General features: G+C 41.6%; 1 protein-coding gene across 3 annotated transcripts in view; it reads left to right on the top strand.

Moving 5' to 3' along the window:
- Nucleotides 1-492: 492 nt before the first annotated feature.
- TRIM55 (tripartite motif containing 55) overlaps nucleotides 493-18,278 on the top strand; it is a gene marked incomplete at both ends in the record, with an annotated part of 57,054 nt that continues 39,268 nt past the window's right edge. For all 3 annotated transcript variants that reach the window (XM_080694061.1, XM_080694060.1, XM_080694059.1), the window contains 4 exons: nucleotides 493-660; nucleotides 1,194-1,366; nucleotides 6,966-7,131; nucleotides 9,052-9,147. In XM_080694061.1, the coding sequence (XP_080550187.1) occupies nucleotides 493-660; nucleotides 1,194-1,366; nucleotides 6,966-7,131; nucleotides 9,052-9,147 (603 nt within the window). The remainder of the gene's footprint in view (nucleotides 661-1,193; nucleotides 1,367-6,965; nucleotides 7,132-9,051; nucleotides 9,148-18,278) is intronic.

Below are 18,278 nucleotides of genomic sequence, written 5' to 3'. Positions count from 1 at the left end.
TATTTGTTATACAGTTAGACTCTTGGGCTGCGTTCCACCCCTGCCTGGAGCAGCCTGCCACCCAGTTCTTGCTGAGTGCTCAGGGAGGCACAGCCCAGGACCAGGCATGCACATTTGCATTTGTTGTTGACAACTGTCAGCTTCAACCTCTTTCCCCTCCCAACCCCTGTCTAAATGGGGCTAGTAATCCTCCTTCCCACCCACTCTCTTCACTCCCAGAGCAAGAATGTTGACTGCTGTTCTCTGTCACCTGTCAGAATCCATCCTCCTGTCACTAGCTTATATGGACAAGTCGGCCCACTGTCACGTGATATCAGACTGCTAAAAACAGCTATGGCATCCACTCCGAACCAGGGCCTGAAACAATGTCATCCACTGAGAGAAACATAAAGGACACTTGACATACAGTCCTCGGAATTATTTCCAGGAAACACTTGCCGAAGCCATTCGGGGCACCCTTTTCCTGGCAGCGCACTCGGGGACGGCCAGGAGATGAGTGCATCTCTGAATTACAAATCCTTTTCCAAAGAGCAGCAGACCATGGATAACTTGGAGAAGCAACTGATCTGTCCCATCTGCCTGGAGATGTTCACAAAGCCAGTGGTCATTCTCCCCTGTCAGCATAACCTGTGCAGGAAATGTGCCAGTGACATTTTTCAGGTAGGCTTGTTTTGATTTGGGGAGTGAAAAGGATTCTTTCGAAACCCTTTAAGTACTTCATATCAAAGTCATTTCCTATAGAGAGCTTCATAAGGCTGCCTTTGTTTTCAATTTACTTGAATAATTTGCTTCATGCTTTGCTATCAACCTCCACTTTACTCCCAAACTGAGTTGTTCTTTAAGTCTAGGAATCATATTTGTTTTTAATAAAACCAAGGCATTGAGTTGGCTTCAAAGTTGAAAATGAACTACTGCCTAAGACATGGATGTTGGGATTTCTGGCTAGAACTCTTGGTTATGAAAACATAACATAAATGAAAAAGTGCCTTGTGCTAACAGTGGATCATGGCAGATGGCCGTGGATTCGGGTTGGCGCCATGTTTTAGAACCACTTGCAAGAAGTCCCTAAGGGGTTATCTGATGGCAAGCTTAAAGTAGAGTCCAGGCTGTCTGCTGCTACAGAGTGAAAATAAGGCTCAGGAAAGCTCCCTGTGGCATTACCCAATTTATCTTTTCTTGCTTGGCAAGAACAGGCCTCTAACCCCTATTTGCCCACAAGAGGAGGCACCACTGTGGCTTCAGGGGGCAGATTTCGCTGCCCCTCCTGTAGACATGAAGTGGTTCTGGACAGACACGGGGTATATGGACTCCAGAGGAACCTGCTGGTGGAAAACATCATCGACATCTACAAGCAGGAGTCTACTAGGTAAGGCTCTTCCCTGTGCCAAAGTCATTCTGTGCTTGTTTTTGTTTGTTTTAATGGGGTTCTATTCTGAATGCTTGCCTACTAATGCTTGCTTTATTGAAAAAGATTTTTCCAAGTCAGTCCTTCCCAGTGGCTGGTGGGAGGAGAGAAGGGAGCCAAAGCATCTGTATCATTTCAGAATGAAGGAGTCACTATCACTAATCCACCTCCAACCATGATGCTGAAAGAGACACAATGATGCCCTCCCCTGAGAGTTTGCACTACATATATCAGACATTTTCTACATCGCAGCTCTTTTGTGGTTCTAGATTCTACATAGCAGAAACATTCCAGTACAAAACTTTATATAAACTTAATGAAAATGGCACCTTCTAGAATAGCCCAGTTCCTAGTTCAGACAGCCTTAACATTGTCTAGATAATAATAATAAAAACAAAATCCTATAACATAGTTCATCACTATATGACTCTATGGGAAGGCCAGGCATAAGTCCTGGCCTTTAAGGAGTTATAGTTTAGAGAATTCAGGTTGTTTCCCTATTCTCTAGATTGTATTTACTGTGTACTTGTAGCATTTTCTTGTTGATTGACTGTTACATAATATATATATCCACTCATGAAAAAAAAAATTAAAGGTTTTTTATTCAGGGAACCACATTGGCTATACAGTTTCTTTCCTAGAGACAAAACTAAAGGAGTCTATTCCTATAATGCAAGGTGCGAAGAGCCATTTTACAACTGTGCAGAGGTCAGCGCAGTCTACAAAGCTTGGTAGCAATATGGAGACCATCTAGAAATGGCCTCATTGTGATTCTTATTAGGAGACATGTATTTATGGAACATCTGCAGGGCTCTTAGAGCCTTGCGCTCTCAGAAGGAAAGCTGTTCTATAAATCTAACGTGTAATTATTGCAATTATTATGGTTATTAGTTTCTGCTTAAGATTCAAAGCTAAATTAGATAGTACCAGGATATAGATGGGAGTGGAAAGGAGAATTGCTGATGGCAGAACACGGAGATTTCAGCCACCTGTTTCCCTTCTTTCAACATCTCTTGACAAGGAGAAGTGTTATTGTCCCCTGTCACCTCACAGAACTAATCTTATTGCTTTTTATCACTAAAATACACACTCTGTTTTATTAAAAAATTAACCAGACAACTAGTTACCAGCGAAATATTAAAATAAATTTATGTGACAACTGTTTTAGTACCTTGCACAAAATAGTTGCTCCACAGTACCAGCTTTTTAAGCAACACCATAAATATTCTTACATGTCCTACTTATTGAAGTAATTTTATGTCTCACTATTTATTACACTGGGGAATTTGAAACACAAAAGAACAGTAATATGTGTTATAAAATACAAAGGAAAAAAAAGTTAAAACTTGTAGCATTAGTAAAACTACAAGACCTTACCTGGGAAGTCTGCTTCCTGCAGTTGCCAAAAATAATACCCATGGGCTAGAAAGCAAATTTCATGAAAGTTATAAGCCAAATTTTCAATAATAGAGCTAAAATCTGAATAGACTAGGGATGTTTTGTGATGATCAAATTCTTCTTATATTGTTTCTTGAACTTGAGACTTGTCATTGGGATATTTTTACTCAGGGGCAAAACCACAAGTTGACCAGAGAGCTTGGCCACATGTCTAGGTATAAAACCAGTTGTTCCCTGGAGGCTGGAAGCCTTGAAAGATCAGAACCATGAGCCTTGGGCACATTAGATAACTCTGGAAAAACCTTAGATATAAACAGTGAGATGAGCCCAGCTCTGGTCACTGGGGGTGCCCATGGCGAGGGGAGAGAGTATCCACAATGGACTCTTGGGACTGCTCAACTTTGACCTCTTGCAGAACTAGAGACTGTAGGTCTCAGCACATTCTGGCCTTTCCTAGAACAATGCATGCATGGTGCTGAACTAGCCACAGTTTGTGGGATTATTAAGAGAAGGCACCAGATTGGTTAATATTAATAATAAATTAATAATAATTGGTTTTAAAATATAATTAGCAAAACTACTATGTGCTATGTGTTAGTTTGAGGTGTTTTATATGTGAACCATTTCAATTCTATAATTCTCACAACAGTCTTGTGACATGCCGGTTATCATCATCATCATCATTATCATCATCATCATCACCCTATCAAAAATGTTTAGTGTTTTAGTGAAGGTAAACAACATTTTTTTAAATTCACACAATACTATAAGGCCTCTAATGAGACTTATAGTCCTCTCTCTACTCTTTCACCCTTAAGTATCACTTCCCAAAGTCAATCACTTTTCATTCTTTTAGTTGCTTTTTTTTTTATCACCAATGAGATGTGTATTCTACTATTATGCTTCTGTTTCTAGATTTTTCTACTTTAAACAGTATCTATTGACTTCCCATGGCAGCACTGAGCCCTCACATGGCTGGGCTTTACTCTCTACTTGTGAATTCCCTTTACTCTCCCTTGGATTAAACCCTACACACCCTGGATCCTATGTCTTCCCCTTTGTTGGTTTATTCTCTTGTTTTCATGGAGCACCTGAAGAGATCTATTAAAAGGTGCACAAAGTCTTCCTCTTTTTGTGGCACTGGGAATGGAACCCAGGATCATTCGACCTCTAAGCTACACCCCCAGCCCTATATCTTTTTATTCTTTATTTTGAAACAGGGCCTCACTAAGTTTCAGAGGGCCTCACTAAATAGCTGAGGCTGGCCACGAACCACAATCCTCCTGTCTCAGCATCCTGAATGCTGGGATTACAAGTGTGCGCCACCACGCCCTGGCTTATCTTTTCAGCCTCCCTCACATTCCAGTCTTCAGGATACTTTGTGGGGAGGGGTTGAGGGGCAGCTTTGGGCTGAATACTGGAACCTTTCCAGGGCTTCACAGCTGGGGTCTGATGGCTCCTTATAGGCTTCTTCCCTGCAGGCACTGGCAGAGCTAAGATGTGAGTCAAGTAGGTCACTTCCTTTCACTCAGGTGTTCCCAGCCTCCAACTCTTGGTAGACATCTCTCATCTTGCTCACTTTTTGTCCTTACTGATCTATACCATTTTATTTATTTACTCTAATTTCTGTGGTATTTCACAGCAAAGAACCATAAATAAATGCCCATGCTTGTTCTGTTGTATTTAATTAGGAAGCCTTGGCTCAGTTTCTAGATACAAGTAAAAATGGAGGCCAAAAGAGGTTAAGTAACTTACCTAAAGCCACACGACTGGAATTAAGCTTTAGGATAAAAATTTAACTACAAAGGTACTGCCTGAATGTCTTCACCAAGACCAGATGCCCACTGTCAGTAAACAGTAGAATTATCCCTGCATCCTCAGTGACCAGTCAAAGCCAGCTACCAATTCCTTCTGTCTAGCCTCTACTGCAAGGCTAGGGGCCCTGCCAATATTTGGTACTGACCCTTGAACCACACTGTGAGCTCAGCCACTCTCCCCTCATAAAAATGTATTCACATATTTACTCTACATGTCATATTTGTCCCAAATCTGTCATGTGTTGTAAGTTGTCCAGAGGTTTCCATTATACTGCTATACTCCTTCCTTCCTTCCTTCCTTCCTCCCTTCCTCCCTTCCTCCTTCCTTTCTCTCTCCCTTCCTCCCTCCATGTATCACTGAGCTATATCCTCAGCCCCTTTTATTTTTTATTTTGAGACAGAGTCTCATTAAGTTGCCCAGGCTGCCCTCAAACTAGCAATCCTCCTGCTTCAGCCTCTCCAGTAGCTGGAATCACAGCTGTGCACCTCCACACCCAGCTGTGTGTTCACTTTGAAGTGAATCGTGCCCCTGTACCTGTGTTGCCACTTAGAAAGAAAAACATAATAAGGAATATGGGAAGCAGTTCTCAGTATATATGGCATCATGAAAAAGGATAAATTGAATCATAAAATAAACATTACAGCCTTGTGGCTATTTCCACATGTTCAATATCTGCATGTACCTGTACTCGATACCAGTTTCTGGTCACAGCAGTTGACCTCAGCTCATGGACACCGCTGCTCTCTGGAAATACCTGAGGAAGAGCTGCAGTAGTGCTGCCTGTGCTGTTTTCTGGTAGATGTGCCACAGACTCTTGCTTAACTCCTGTTCATTATGAGGCAGAGATAGATGGAGAGAATGTTTCAGAGGTGGAGATGCCTTTGACCAGGCAAAGACTACCTTGCCAGTCCTAGTTTGTGGGTAATCCCCAGAGAACTTTGTTGTTTATTAATGGAGTATTCAGCTACTGTTTGGTGTTGTCCTTTGCCACTCAGGTGCACTAAGTGATCCAGGGCTTTCCCATATTTCCCATGCTTTCTCCGGCTGGGTGGTGTTAGGTATGTCCAATATGCACAGGGTGCACTAATCATTATTCAGGCAAATTCCCTTTTCTCATTCATTTAACAAATATTTAAGGAACCCCCTCTCCATGCAAGGCACTGCTGTGAGTACTGGGAAATGCACAATAAAAAAGACAGACCAAGGCCCCTGCCCTTAAGGAGGTCACAGTCTAGCAGAGGAAAACAGGCCTGGGAGGGAGGATGAGCTTTCCAGTTTTAGGGTCACTTCTTTTGTTTTTGTTCCAGGCATATGGTCAAGTCAGGAGGTCATAGACTTCATAAAAGTGTGTTGTTATAAGGCCAGACAGAAATTCCTTTTGCAAACATCAGATTCCAAAATCTTGAAGCTGGAAGCCTGTGAAATTTTTTTTATGAGACCTAGAGCTTTCCTAATGCTCAGTTCTCCCAATCTCAAACACTGGACTTTTGCCTAGTGACTTACTAGAAGTATCTCAGCATGTTTTCTAACCTTCTGTGACTTCTGACACTACAGCTAAATGATAGCACACATCAATATCACTGTGTTCAAAGATTTTTACTCATGAATCACAGTAGGATGTATGCTTTACATTATGACACAGTGACCAATTATATATATGGATGGATATAACACAATAATTTTATATAATATATATTTTAATATATATTTTGTTTCACATATATGTGCACATGCACATACATACATACATACTTACATATATATGTATATATTACATATATATTTACACATATATATTTTAGAGGAATATATATATATATATATATTCCTCTAAAATAAAACAAAAGGTTCTCCTATCGATACCTTTTTTTTTTTTTTTTTTTTTTTACTACATGTAATCACAGTATTTACTGTTCAACTTTATTTTGACTTTAGAAATGAGGGACACAACTTGCTCTTCCCCTGGCCTAAACTTGAGATTTAGTTTATCGGCAACAAGCCCAGCATTCAACTTTCAGGAATTCAACCAGCTATTTTTTAAATCTTGAACTGAAATTGGCCATGATGAAAAAACACCACCAAAAATTGATGAATGCTACCAGTCAGTGTCTCCAAGTTCCCAACCTCACCCCATGCAGGTTATTAGAGATCTGTCAGTATGCACCACTAGACCCATAGAGAAGCTGAACTTGGAAGGCTCCAGGCACATGAGAGAGACCCTGGCAATTTCTGAAGTGGGGAGGCTGGGGGTTTGGGGACAAGTTGGGGCTTGCAAGGCAACTCACTGGTCTCTGCTCTGCCCCAGTTGAAGTTGACAGCCATTTATCTGCCTACCTCTTCCCAGGCCAGAGAAGAAGTCGGACCAGCCCATGTGTGAGGAGCATGAAGACGAGCGCATCAACATCTACTGTCTGAACTGTGAGGTGCCCACCTGCTCCTTGTGCAAGGTGTTTGGTGCACACAAGGATTGCCAGGTGGCTCCTCTCACTCACGTGTTCCAGAGGCAGAAGGTGAGGGAGCTGCCCCTGTCCCTCCTCCTCAGTCCCTCCCAAGTGCTCCGTGGTCAGCTCCTCACCTCTGAATCCATGTGGGGCCACAGGATGCTGGAAGGCATGCTCACAAGACCCTCAGGGAAGGGGCGCTATGCAGCTGGTGCACCGCGCAGAGCCGGAGTTGCACTTCAGCTTCCCTGCAGGGCAGTGGGGCTGGGCAGCGGGGGTGCTGGGCTCCAGGAAGAGGTGCAGAAGGACCGGGTCTCAGTCTTTGTGCTCTTTGGCAGCTGCTAAAGACAAGCAGTGTTGAGGGATGGTCCAAGCTCAAACTGCTCAAGATTATTTGAACTTTACACTATAGGTAAGAAAAGAATGGCCTTTTCTGCAGTCACAGAAGACTTGCCTTTATCCAATAATGGAAGATTCTTTTTGCCCTCTTAACGGCCTTTTATCTCCACTACCTGCAGGTGAGGGCAGTAATCATGAGGTGTCATTACAAGGAGGCTTTAAAACTTCACCTGCTGCTAACTTTCATGTTACCTAGACCAGTTGCTAAAGGGCATCCTCTAAGTATGGGGCATGTTTTCACCCCAAGACCTGGGCTTCAGCCCCCTCATTCTGACCAAATAGTCTCCACATCAGCTCACTCCTAACCTGCCAACCAGCTTCATGCAGAAGCAGTTCAGAACTTACCCTTTGGGGCAGATGAAAGCGAGTGTGGCACTAATATCCATAGCTGTTCCGGGCGCTGAGAATTTGAGCAACTTCTCCTCTCGGCTGTTTTCAGTTCCAGTCATCAATTCCTCATTTGAAGATATAAGTTAAGTCAGACATGGAGACCAAACTCCTGGGCAACACCACCTACAACCAATAACCATGAGCTACAAAAGAAGGATGTTTCGAGATATCTAGAATATTTATTTTTTAGTTTTCTTTTGGCTTAGTCCCCCTTCTTCTCCACCCCCGCCCCCCACATCCTAGCATGTTAGAGCTGGATGGTCCCTGGTTCACACTGCTTCCCTCAGAGCCCTGGGGACTCATGGGACGGGCAGAAGGACAGAAGGTGGAATTCCGCCCCACTCGTGTTTGGCCAAAGCAGTTTCACTTTTATTCCCTATTAGCTTCCACTTAAATAAAGGACTCTGACCCTTTAAAATGTTTTATAACCACTGATTTTGTCCAGACCTTCCCCTTTAAATAATAGAAAATTAAGGTTGAATTGATTACACATTTTGCCCAGCAACATAGAGGAGTTGAGGACAGAGCTGGACTACCCATGTATATTTCCTAAGTCTCCATTCAGTGCTCCCTTTGGCTCCAGAGCCAGTTTAGGGAAGAAGGTAAATTGGAACAAAGGAATCTCTTCTGCAGTCAAAGAATTTCAACTTTGAAGTTTCTCTCCTGGATCCAGTTGCATGTTACAGTTTACAGTGACTTAGTAATGGTGCATGTTTGTGAGTCTATAAACCGTATTATTAATATAGTAAGCTTGTAATAGGTATATGTCAAGTAAATGAAGGCTTGCTGTATACCTTTCCCAAATAAAACTGATCCTGAGCTACAGTAGGCAAATAATTCATTTCAGATCCATGAAATCATACATTAGACCCCATTGCACTTATAAACAATGTTTATAGTTCTTTATCTTGAATATGCTGCTCTGGAAGTCCTATAACTCAGTGTTATTCATTATTTCAACAGAATAAGTCTCCATAAGAGTGTGATGGAAGCTAGGAAACCTCTTCCCACACAAACACAGCTCTCTGTGAAAGTTTGTTTGCAGTACCAGGAGGCTCTCAGCTTTCCCAGGCTTCACTGTTATTAGGAATTGCATGGCCCTAAATTAGGAACTCCATGAAGACAATACTATGACTTAACCCACAGTCATTGGTGACCACGATATCCCAAGACCTTGATTTCCTCTTTCCCCACCTTCAGTCAGAGCTCAGTGATGGCATTGCTGTTCTTGTGGGAAGCAACGATCGAGTCCAGGGAGTGATCAGCCAGCTGGAGGACACCTGTAAAACTATTGAGGTAAGCCAGGTAACTGCCGGGGGTTTACACCAAGCCTGCAACTCCTGAGGGTTTGTGGCTTCCTTGGTGCCACTTGGTGCCACACTAGACATCCCCATCCCAGCATTTCACTCTTTCCTTATAGAATGGCCTCCTTCTTGGTGCATCTCTGCAAATTTTACTTCCTGACATTAAATGGAACAGGCCATGTGAATTAATGACGCATATTTTACCACAGTTACTCCAGCTTTTGCTGCATGTGTTGTTCTCACGTGAAAGATTAACAGCAAGAAAAATCCGTTTCCAGTCATGGAAATGACTGTTGTTGCTACTATATCAAACTTTCTTGGTGGAAACCCAAAGTCTTAAGACATGCCAGTTAATGATCTGGAGAGCCATGCTCAGGTTTGAGCTGCGTATCTGTGCTCTAACAGCTGGCTTCCAGGGGGCCATGAGGAGGTAAGAGATCTGCCCAGCTTTGGTTTGCCCAGCTCAAGGAGGCTGGAGTTCACTCATCTCCATGTGCTCTCTGCCCGGTCCAATGCCTGGCACATAATAAATACTATTAAAAACTTAGTGGGCGAGGCATGGTGGCACACACTTGTAATCCCAGCATTTGGGAGGCTGAGACAGGAAGATTGAGGTTCGTGGACAGCCTCAGCTACTTAGTGATGCCCTTTGCAACTCAGTGAGACCCTGTTTCAAAATAAAGAATAAAAAATAGGCTGGGAGTGTAGCTTGGAGGTAGAATGTCCCTGGGTTACATCCCCAGTACCAAAAAAAAAAAAAAAAAAAAAAAAAACCTTAATGGATGAATGGCTGGCAGTTTAGCCCACACTCTGACTAGCACATAAGAAATCTAGTAAATCTACTTTTCTTTAACATCAAATATAAACTGTATTTACTGAAGGCAGTATACAGGAACTTAACATGCTAGTCAGATTTGCAGCGCTATAATGAAATACCTGACAAAGCTATTTATGAAATAAAGAGCAGTTTATTTTGGCTCGTGGTTCTTGAGGTTCAAGCCCAGGGTTGGGCATCTGGAGAGAGCAGAACATCATGGTGGGAGCAAGTGTCAGAGTGAGTGCTCAGGAAGCAGAGAGAGAGGACAGGACCAGACCAGGGTCCCATAATCTCCTTGGCCAGGGGACCTTCCATAGGGCCCCACATCCTAGAGGTGCACAGCTATTCTCAGTATGCCACGCTGGGGACTAAGTCTCTATATATGGATCTATGGGAGGCACCCAGATAAACCATAGCTAGACTGAAAGAGGGTTAGCTATGTGGCAGGTGCTTTTCAAGGATCATCCTCAGGGTTGTTAGGACATGCTCCATAGGGGATGTGCAGCAGCCTATTACTACCTCCCTGCACTAAGCACAGGCGTTCTCTGCTGTCTTTAATAGGCCCTCAGTACAGAGGGTTGTGGGTTTGAGCTACTCAGTTCCTGGTGCAGTGTTCCCCTTGCTCTGTGTACAAGGCCTCTCTTATTATCTATTCATCTCTTTTATCCTCATTGCCCACTCCTCTTCTCCTCTCATTGATAACCACTCTAACATATTTTATGTTCTGTCAGTCTGCAGTCTCATAAACTGTTGTGTTACACATACATCTATTAATTTTATGAATGGTGTTATTCTGTGTTCCTCATTCTGCTTCTTTTTTTTAACTAAGCGTATGTTCTTACATTTCATTCATATTACTACAAGCATATCCAGACCCTCAGTTTTCTCCTCTGCAGAAAGGGAATGATCAGTCCTCACTTTACAAAGTTGCTGTGAGAAATTAGACATAAGCAAAAGACAGTGCTCGGTACATAGTGAGTGCCTGATAAATTCTAGCTATTCTTATTATCTTATCATTAAAAGGCCAATTCTATTAAAAACCAAAGGCCATTTCCTAGATGATGACTTACTTCAAGACATTAGCTATAATGATCTCATTTTAGATTTTTACATCATTAAAACCAATCTCCTTTATTCTCCACATTTCATTCCTGAAAAGATCCATGATAAATCTGGGGTTCATTTACAGCAGAAAAGTATTATCTTGGTGAAGAGCCCAGAGATTCAGAAATGGACAATATAAACTTTTTTCTTTAACTTATTTACAGTAAAGGCTAAATACTGTTTAATCATTAGCAATGAATCAGGACTGCAATGCTGGGCCATGCTGAGGTTGGAGTATATACATAGGAGTCTGTTGCTTGTGGGTGAGTGAGGGAACCTCTGTACAGCCCTGGGCTGGTGGGGCCTGTATCTGAGAGGTCCCCGAGGAGCAACTGACTCTCTGTCTGGGACAGAGAGACTAGAGAACACATAAAAGAGAAAAGCCTGTGGGTGACATTGGAGCCTTGAGCAAATGCAAACGTGACTCTGGCTTCTTTAAGTCAGCACAAGGACACCGGGAAGGTGGAAAGAGACTTGACAACAATAGGTTTTCTTCGTAGAGGCCAGGAAGCAGCTGTTTCTTTTTTTATTATTTTTTAATTTTTTTTATAAGTGGAACATATTGAGAGTGGTGTACATTTACATTGGGCTTCATGCCCTTCCCCCTCCCTTTCCCTCTCCCCCCAATAGAGAGTGTCCAGGTTAATTGTGTTGTATTTATGCTATTACACACATTCGTATGTAGCTCCTCCATTGAACAACCTCAGCTTTCTTCCTCTCCTATCCTTCCGTCCAAGCTGTTTCTAATTACACTGAAACCAAGACAAGAAGGAACAGGTTTGAAGTTAATTCAGCAGAAGGGAATTAGGGACGATATCAGGGAGAACTTCCTGACAGTAAAGTCAAAATCCATTCTTACTGGTAATGACACTCATGGAATCTGACACTTTATAAATATTTTCACAAGTTCCTAGAGAGGGATACGCAATTGGTCCCTATAAGTCTTTAAGTTGATAGGAGTCTTAAAAAATGCCCATATTTTTTGTCTGTTTATTTTATTTCAGGACTTTATTTTAAGAAAATAAGATGAAAGCATATATAGGCATACTCTGTAGGATGTATACATTCAGATGTAACAAAACAGAATGACTATATTGATATCTAACTTTCTATACTTTCATGGGAGGAAAAAACAGGAAGAAAAAATACCAAAAAGTTAAGACCCTTAAATAGTAAAACTGAGGGTTATTTTCAGTACCTTTATTATATATTAATATATTTCACATTCTTATAAAGTGAGTCTGACTCTGTGTGTGTGTGTGTGTGTGTGTGTGTGTGTGTGTGTGTGTGTCTACTGGGATTGAAGTCTGAGCTACACATCCAGCCTTATTTTTATTTTGAATCAGGGTCTAATGAAGTTGCTGAGGGCCTCAATAAGTTGCTGAGGCTGGATACAAACCTGTAGTTTTCCTGTCTCAGCCTCCCAAATACTGGGATTACAAGCATGTGCCATCACATGCACATTTTAATAACCAGTAAAATAAAGAGTAAATGAATGGATATGGTGTGCATAAGCATGGTTCTTTCATATCAATTTAGGTGTCTCATCTAGAAATATAGGACTTGCTTCAGAGCCCCACAGAGGTCTGTGACTTTATTTTTCCTGTCCTATTTGAAGCTGCCCTGACATCAGGGACATCATCACAATATACCTGTAATACTTGAGGTGATCTCCAATAGAACCGGGCCCTTCAGTGGGCAAAATCGCAGAGGCTCAGCTTCTTACCAGCCTGAAGTTCAGGACAACTTGGAGCAAACCAAGGCTTTGACCAGGAGTGAACTGGTTCCACCTTGCACAGTGGGTGACTTTTGCAACAGGGAAGGGGAGGGAATAGGGGAGCTCCAGTCTTCTGTTCTATTTGAGGTTGTTATTTTCCTCTCTAGCTTTGCTAACCACTTGCCCAGACACCTTTTCTGAGAGACCATTGGTGGTTCCTATTGGTGGATATGAAATGGAGTAGCCCCTGGGGTGGGCACTGTCCTTCCATAATTACCTGTCTCTTCTCCAGGAACCCTGACACCTGCCCTGTGGCAGCAGTGCCTGTTCCTTGCACACATTTAATTTTGTCCCTAATCATGTAATTCCTTGCAGGTTTGGCCTGGAGAGGCACCTGGCTAAGACCAGGTCTGGAGTGTTGCTTAGTTTAGGGTAAATCACACCATGGACTACTTGTTATCCTTTACAAGACAATCTGACATTGGCATGTATTTAAACTGATTATGAGAGCAGCTTTGAGGGTGGCTGTAGTTGCAAAAGGGTAGCCTGGGCTGCCTCTCTGTGGGCTGATGGTGGGATGAAGGGGCTCTGAGTCCTTTTAGCCATCCTGGATGACAGTGGCCCAGCCTAAGATGTTCCCTTAGCTCTGGGCTACAGGTTTCTGAGCTTTCTGAATGAGTCTAGCCTGATCTGGAGCTCCACTGCTTCCCCAGGCCTGGAGATGTCCTGGGATGAGCAGAAACGGGGGAGGCTATTGTTCATAGACTTGAAGTTCTCCTAGGAAGGAGAGGAAGGAGCCCTCTGCTTCCAGAGAAACACACTTGACTTTCATTTCTCATCCCTAGAAAACATAACCTCTCTCTTATCATCTTTACCAACGGCACTTATCCTATGTCACTGGATACCCCAAGGAGCAAGCTATTAATAGTGGCCATTCCATAGCTAACAGGCAACCCTAGAAGTAATACTGTTTTGCATGAATGTCTGTCTAGGGGGAACTGCCACAAATTCCATAATAAATATTTGATATTGTTTCCAATATATGGGAATAACAACTTTAGCAAAGCATCCAATGATTTTGCAAGAATAGATCCATTGTATTTCTTTTGTTTTGTTTTGTTTTTTTGGTGGTACTGGGGTTTCTGGAAGCCCTTCTACCTCCAGGCTACACTCCCAGACCTATTTTATACTTTTTTATTTGGAAACAAGGTCTCTTAAGCCAGTGCGGCTGGCTTCAAACCTGCACAATCCTCCTGTCTCCGCCTCCCAAGCGCGGGGATTACAAGCCTGTGACACCACGCCTGGCTCCATTGTATTTCTAAAACAGCAATTTTACCTGAGACTGCTTTGGGAAAGCTTGAAACCCATATTTCTCCAGTGTATATTCTCTACCATATTCTATATATAATGCTAGGAAATAGTTATAAACTAAACAAAAAGGTACTTGCTCTCAGCCAGTGTTTTTCTCATAGAGGAGTTATAAAAAAAAAAAAGAATAACAAGATAATTTTGGTAAGTGATTGGTAAAAAGTGAGCCAGTAAAAGTTTGGTTATAGCCATGCGTGGAGGCAGAGACAGGAGGATTGAGCAGGTTCGAAGCCGCCGCGTTGGCTTAAGAGACCCTGTTTCCACATAAAAATATAAAAAAACAGGTCTGGGAGTGTAGCCCGGAGAAGGGTTTCCAGGGATCCCAGTACCACACACACAAAAAAGTTTGGTTATTAAAAATGGTGACATGATGGTACCTGCTTGGTTCTCTATTCTTTAGTACAACATCATTGTCCATGCAATTACAAATTCAAAGTGGGAATGTATAAGAATGGGTTTAATATGCATGCTGGAATTTTTAAGGCCATATTTTCATGGCAATATACCATTTTTTAAGAACATTTCAGAGTTTGTATTTTAGCTTTGCTGCTTAATTATGCAACTCCCTCAGCTTCAACAGTGAGTGGATGATACCTTCTCCACAGTGGTCAGATTAGGGTGAGGGGCAGGTGCCAAGGGCACATATGTATCACCTGTGGTCCACAGAGTCAGAAAAAGACCTCACTCCTTCTGCAAACCAAACGAACTATCTTTTGAACTGCTGGAGCTCATTTTAAATAGAATCTGAAGGCTATCAGGGTCCTGGTTAATTGCAATGGCAGGGCTGAGCAGCTCCCTTGAGAGAGGAAAATTGAAAATGAATGCAGCTCAGTATTAGCTCTATTCTTTATTGAAGAGGCTTTGTGCCAACTTTGAATATTAGAAACCAAGGGAGACAAGCCGCTCCTGGAATGCATACTGATGATCACGGCAGAGTGCAGAGTTCAACATCTGCTCACTGAAAAGTGCAGAGTTCATATCTGCTCATACTTGGTCCTGTGACTTTCCCTGAACCATGGGGTCAGGTTAGAACAGGTCCACCTGGCCTGGCCCTCACAGGATTTTCTCAAGGAGATTCAAAAAGGTCTCAACTATTCTCCCAAAAGCCTTGATGCCAAGGACCTCAAGAGAAGTATGAGAAATGCCACAAATTATAATTATCCTTTTAACATGGAGGAGGGGCAGCACCATAGTAGGAAAGAGTGTGAGGTTGGGAATTCTCCAAGAGCTTGTAACTGGAGCTTTATGGATGAAGGACTAGACAATTTATTTGGGAGGAACATCCCACTGTTTTTTTTTTTTTTGGTCTATTTTGTTTTTTAATTTTATTGTTGCACTATAATTACACATAATAGTGGGGATTCACGGGTACATATTTGTACATACACATAACATAATATTGTCAATTTCATTCTCCAGTGCAACTTACTTAACTATTTTATTTTTAAAATTTATTTATTTATTTACTTCGGTCCTGGGGATTGAACCCAGGTGCATTCTGAACTATGCCTCCAGCACTTTTCTTATTTTGAAACAGGGTCTTGATAAGTTGCTGAGGCTAGCCTTGAACCTGCCATCCTCCTGTCTCAGTCTCCCAAATACTGAGACTATAGGCATGCACCATTTTAAGACAGTTTCTTCCTCAGTGTCATTAGTCTACTGTCTTTCCTTCCTTTCTTTCTCTCTTTCTTTTTTCCTTTCCTCCCCTTTTCTTTTTTTTCCTTTTTTTTTGGGGGGGGGTGAGAATGGGAAGAAACCCTGTGAGTTAAGGAAAGATCTTTGAAGTACTGTGTCGCAAATGCAGCTGCAGCTCAGAGCAGGTTTGCCTCTAGAATGCTGCAGGAATGTGGTGGAGACCTGAATGGGCCTCTAGCCACAGCTGCTCACTGACAAGTGGTGAGGCTCAGAATTTATCTTCAGCTCTATTTTGGTCACAGAGCTGTGCTCCTTACATGGTAAGAGCAGTGGTCATAATTAATTCAAGCTTTTCCTGCTGTGGCCATAGCATGTGTCCAAGCTGGGACTGACATTAATGTCCTAATGCGGTAGATGACACTTTGAAATTGTCCAGAAATGTTTTCTTTTGGTCACTGAACAAAGAAGAGTCTTAGGGTATCTACTTAAATTCTTAGAGAATTCAATAGAAGCTGTTGAGGGTGGGCTAAGTATTTCTAGATGCATGTCATATTTTACTCATTCTTTCAATCAGTTGTTCAGACTCATATTTCTCAAGTGTGCATCTCGTGCCATATTCTGCACATACAATGCTGGGAGATAATAATGAACAAAATAAAAAGGCACCTTCTCTCAGGCAGCTTTTATTCCAGTAGAGGAGTTAGACAATAAGAACGAGTAGCAGGATACTTTCAGGAAGTAATAAGTGCCTGGGGGAAAAGTGAGCTGATAAAAAATTATTAAAAATAGTGGTATCATGGTACTTTCTTGGCAGGCTACCTATTCTTTTATTATCAAATAATTGGTTGTTGATTTTTACCACAAAAGCTCCTTTTTTCTAGTTGTATGTCTTACCTTATTGCTACTAAAATATAAAGGTGGCTACAAACTGGAGTGTATCAATTTGAACATTTCTATGAAGGCTATACCTGAACAGTGGCTTTTAATTCAGCATTAAAGGTTACCTACTAAATACAACATGATAACCTGGACACTCTCTATTGGGGGGGAGGGAAAGGGAGAGGGAAGGGCATGAAGCACAATGTAAATGTACACCAATCTCAATATGTTACACTTATAAAAATAAAAATTAAATTAAAAAAAGGTTACCTACTCCCTTCTAAGGACATGACCAAATGACTACTTGATCTTTTTACATTCAAACGTTTTGGTTAGAAACAAATTATTCCACCTATTCTTACCTTACCATTTCAATATGGAAGGATAATCTTCCCTTTACAAAATCACCCCTTTGCATTCATACCAGGTTCTCCCTAGGGATGAGATGAATTGTTATTTTTATCAAAGTATGGAAAACGAATTTGGCTTCCCTAAGAAGCCAACGAATGTTAACAGTCTGGCAGACCCAGGGGGAGGGCAGCGCTGCAGCTGAAGCCCTGGCATCAGATGTTTGGAGGCCAATACCAACTGTTCTTCAGATGGGGTTACTTCATTATTAAGTGCACGTACGCAGACACTCATGTGCGCGCGCACACACACACACACACACACACACACACACACACACACACTATATAGGAACCCATCTACGTCAAAAGCAAGAAAATGGGATATTTGAAAATATAAACTTGAAAATCCAAATAGTACATATCTTAATTTCATTACTATCCAGAGAAGTAAGGGGAGGAAGAATAGGTCTACAATATGGAACTGGGCTTAAAAATAGATACCTTTTTTACTCACATAAATGAATTGAGTAAAATACTTTCTATGCTCAAAGCAAGAAACCTCTGAGGAAAGGAAGTTTTTTCACAGAAGAGATAAACGTGGTTGTTATTATGCTTTTACAGATAAAATTCATCCTTTAAAGTGGATTATTTGGATAAATGAAGGGCTGCATTTTTTCCCAGTCCATTTTTCAGGCTAATAGAAAGTCACTATTCAAAGTGTTACAGGTTCACATTTACAAAGACACAAAAAGTACTCCATTTAGAGTAATCACCATTGGCAGCTGGGACGCCTCTGAGAACATTGTCTTTTTGGTAGCACATACCTGTTCCCTAATTAGCATGGTAACTGAGGTGTTTTCTGCTCCTTGACTTTCAAAGCACTTTCATGGTCCTATAGCTGAGAAAGATTGATGGACACCTAAGCTGGTCTCTCATGTGTTGGTTCTAGTAAAGAAGATCTGGGTAAATAGAAGACTCTCCATTTCACAGAATATTTTACCTTTGAGCCTGATATTAAGTTAACTTGAACATCTTAAACTAACATCTAAAAGTTTAGAGGTCCCAATTATAATAATTATATATATTATTCTCATAATTCTCCTGAACACTAGAAAATTATGGCGAGTTTTTGGATCATATAATACCTTATACTTAAGAAATTAATGAGTTTTGTTGAATACATGAAATAATGAATATAGTTCTAAAACAATTGCCTTTTAGAAAGCCTACTTTCCACACAGTAGATTTCTTAG

The sequence above is a fragment of the Muscardinus avellanarius genome (assembly GCF_963383645.1).
Source record: "Muscardinus avellanarius genome assembly, chromosome: 4".
Lineage (NCBI taxonomy): Eukaryota > Metazoa > Chordata > Mammalia > Rodentia > Gliridae > Muscardinus > Muscardinus avellanarius.
The sequence above is the reverse complement of the archived record's forward strand: the minus strand, read 5'-3'. Positions and strand labels throughout refer to the sequence as shown.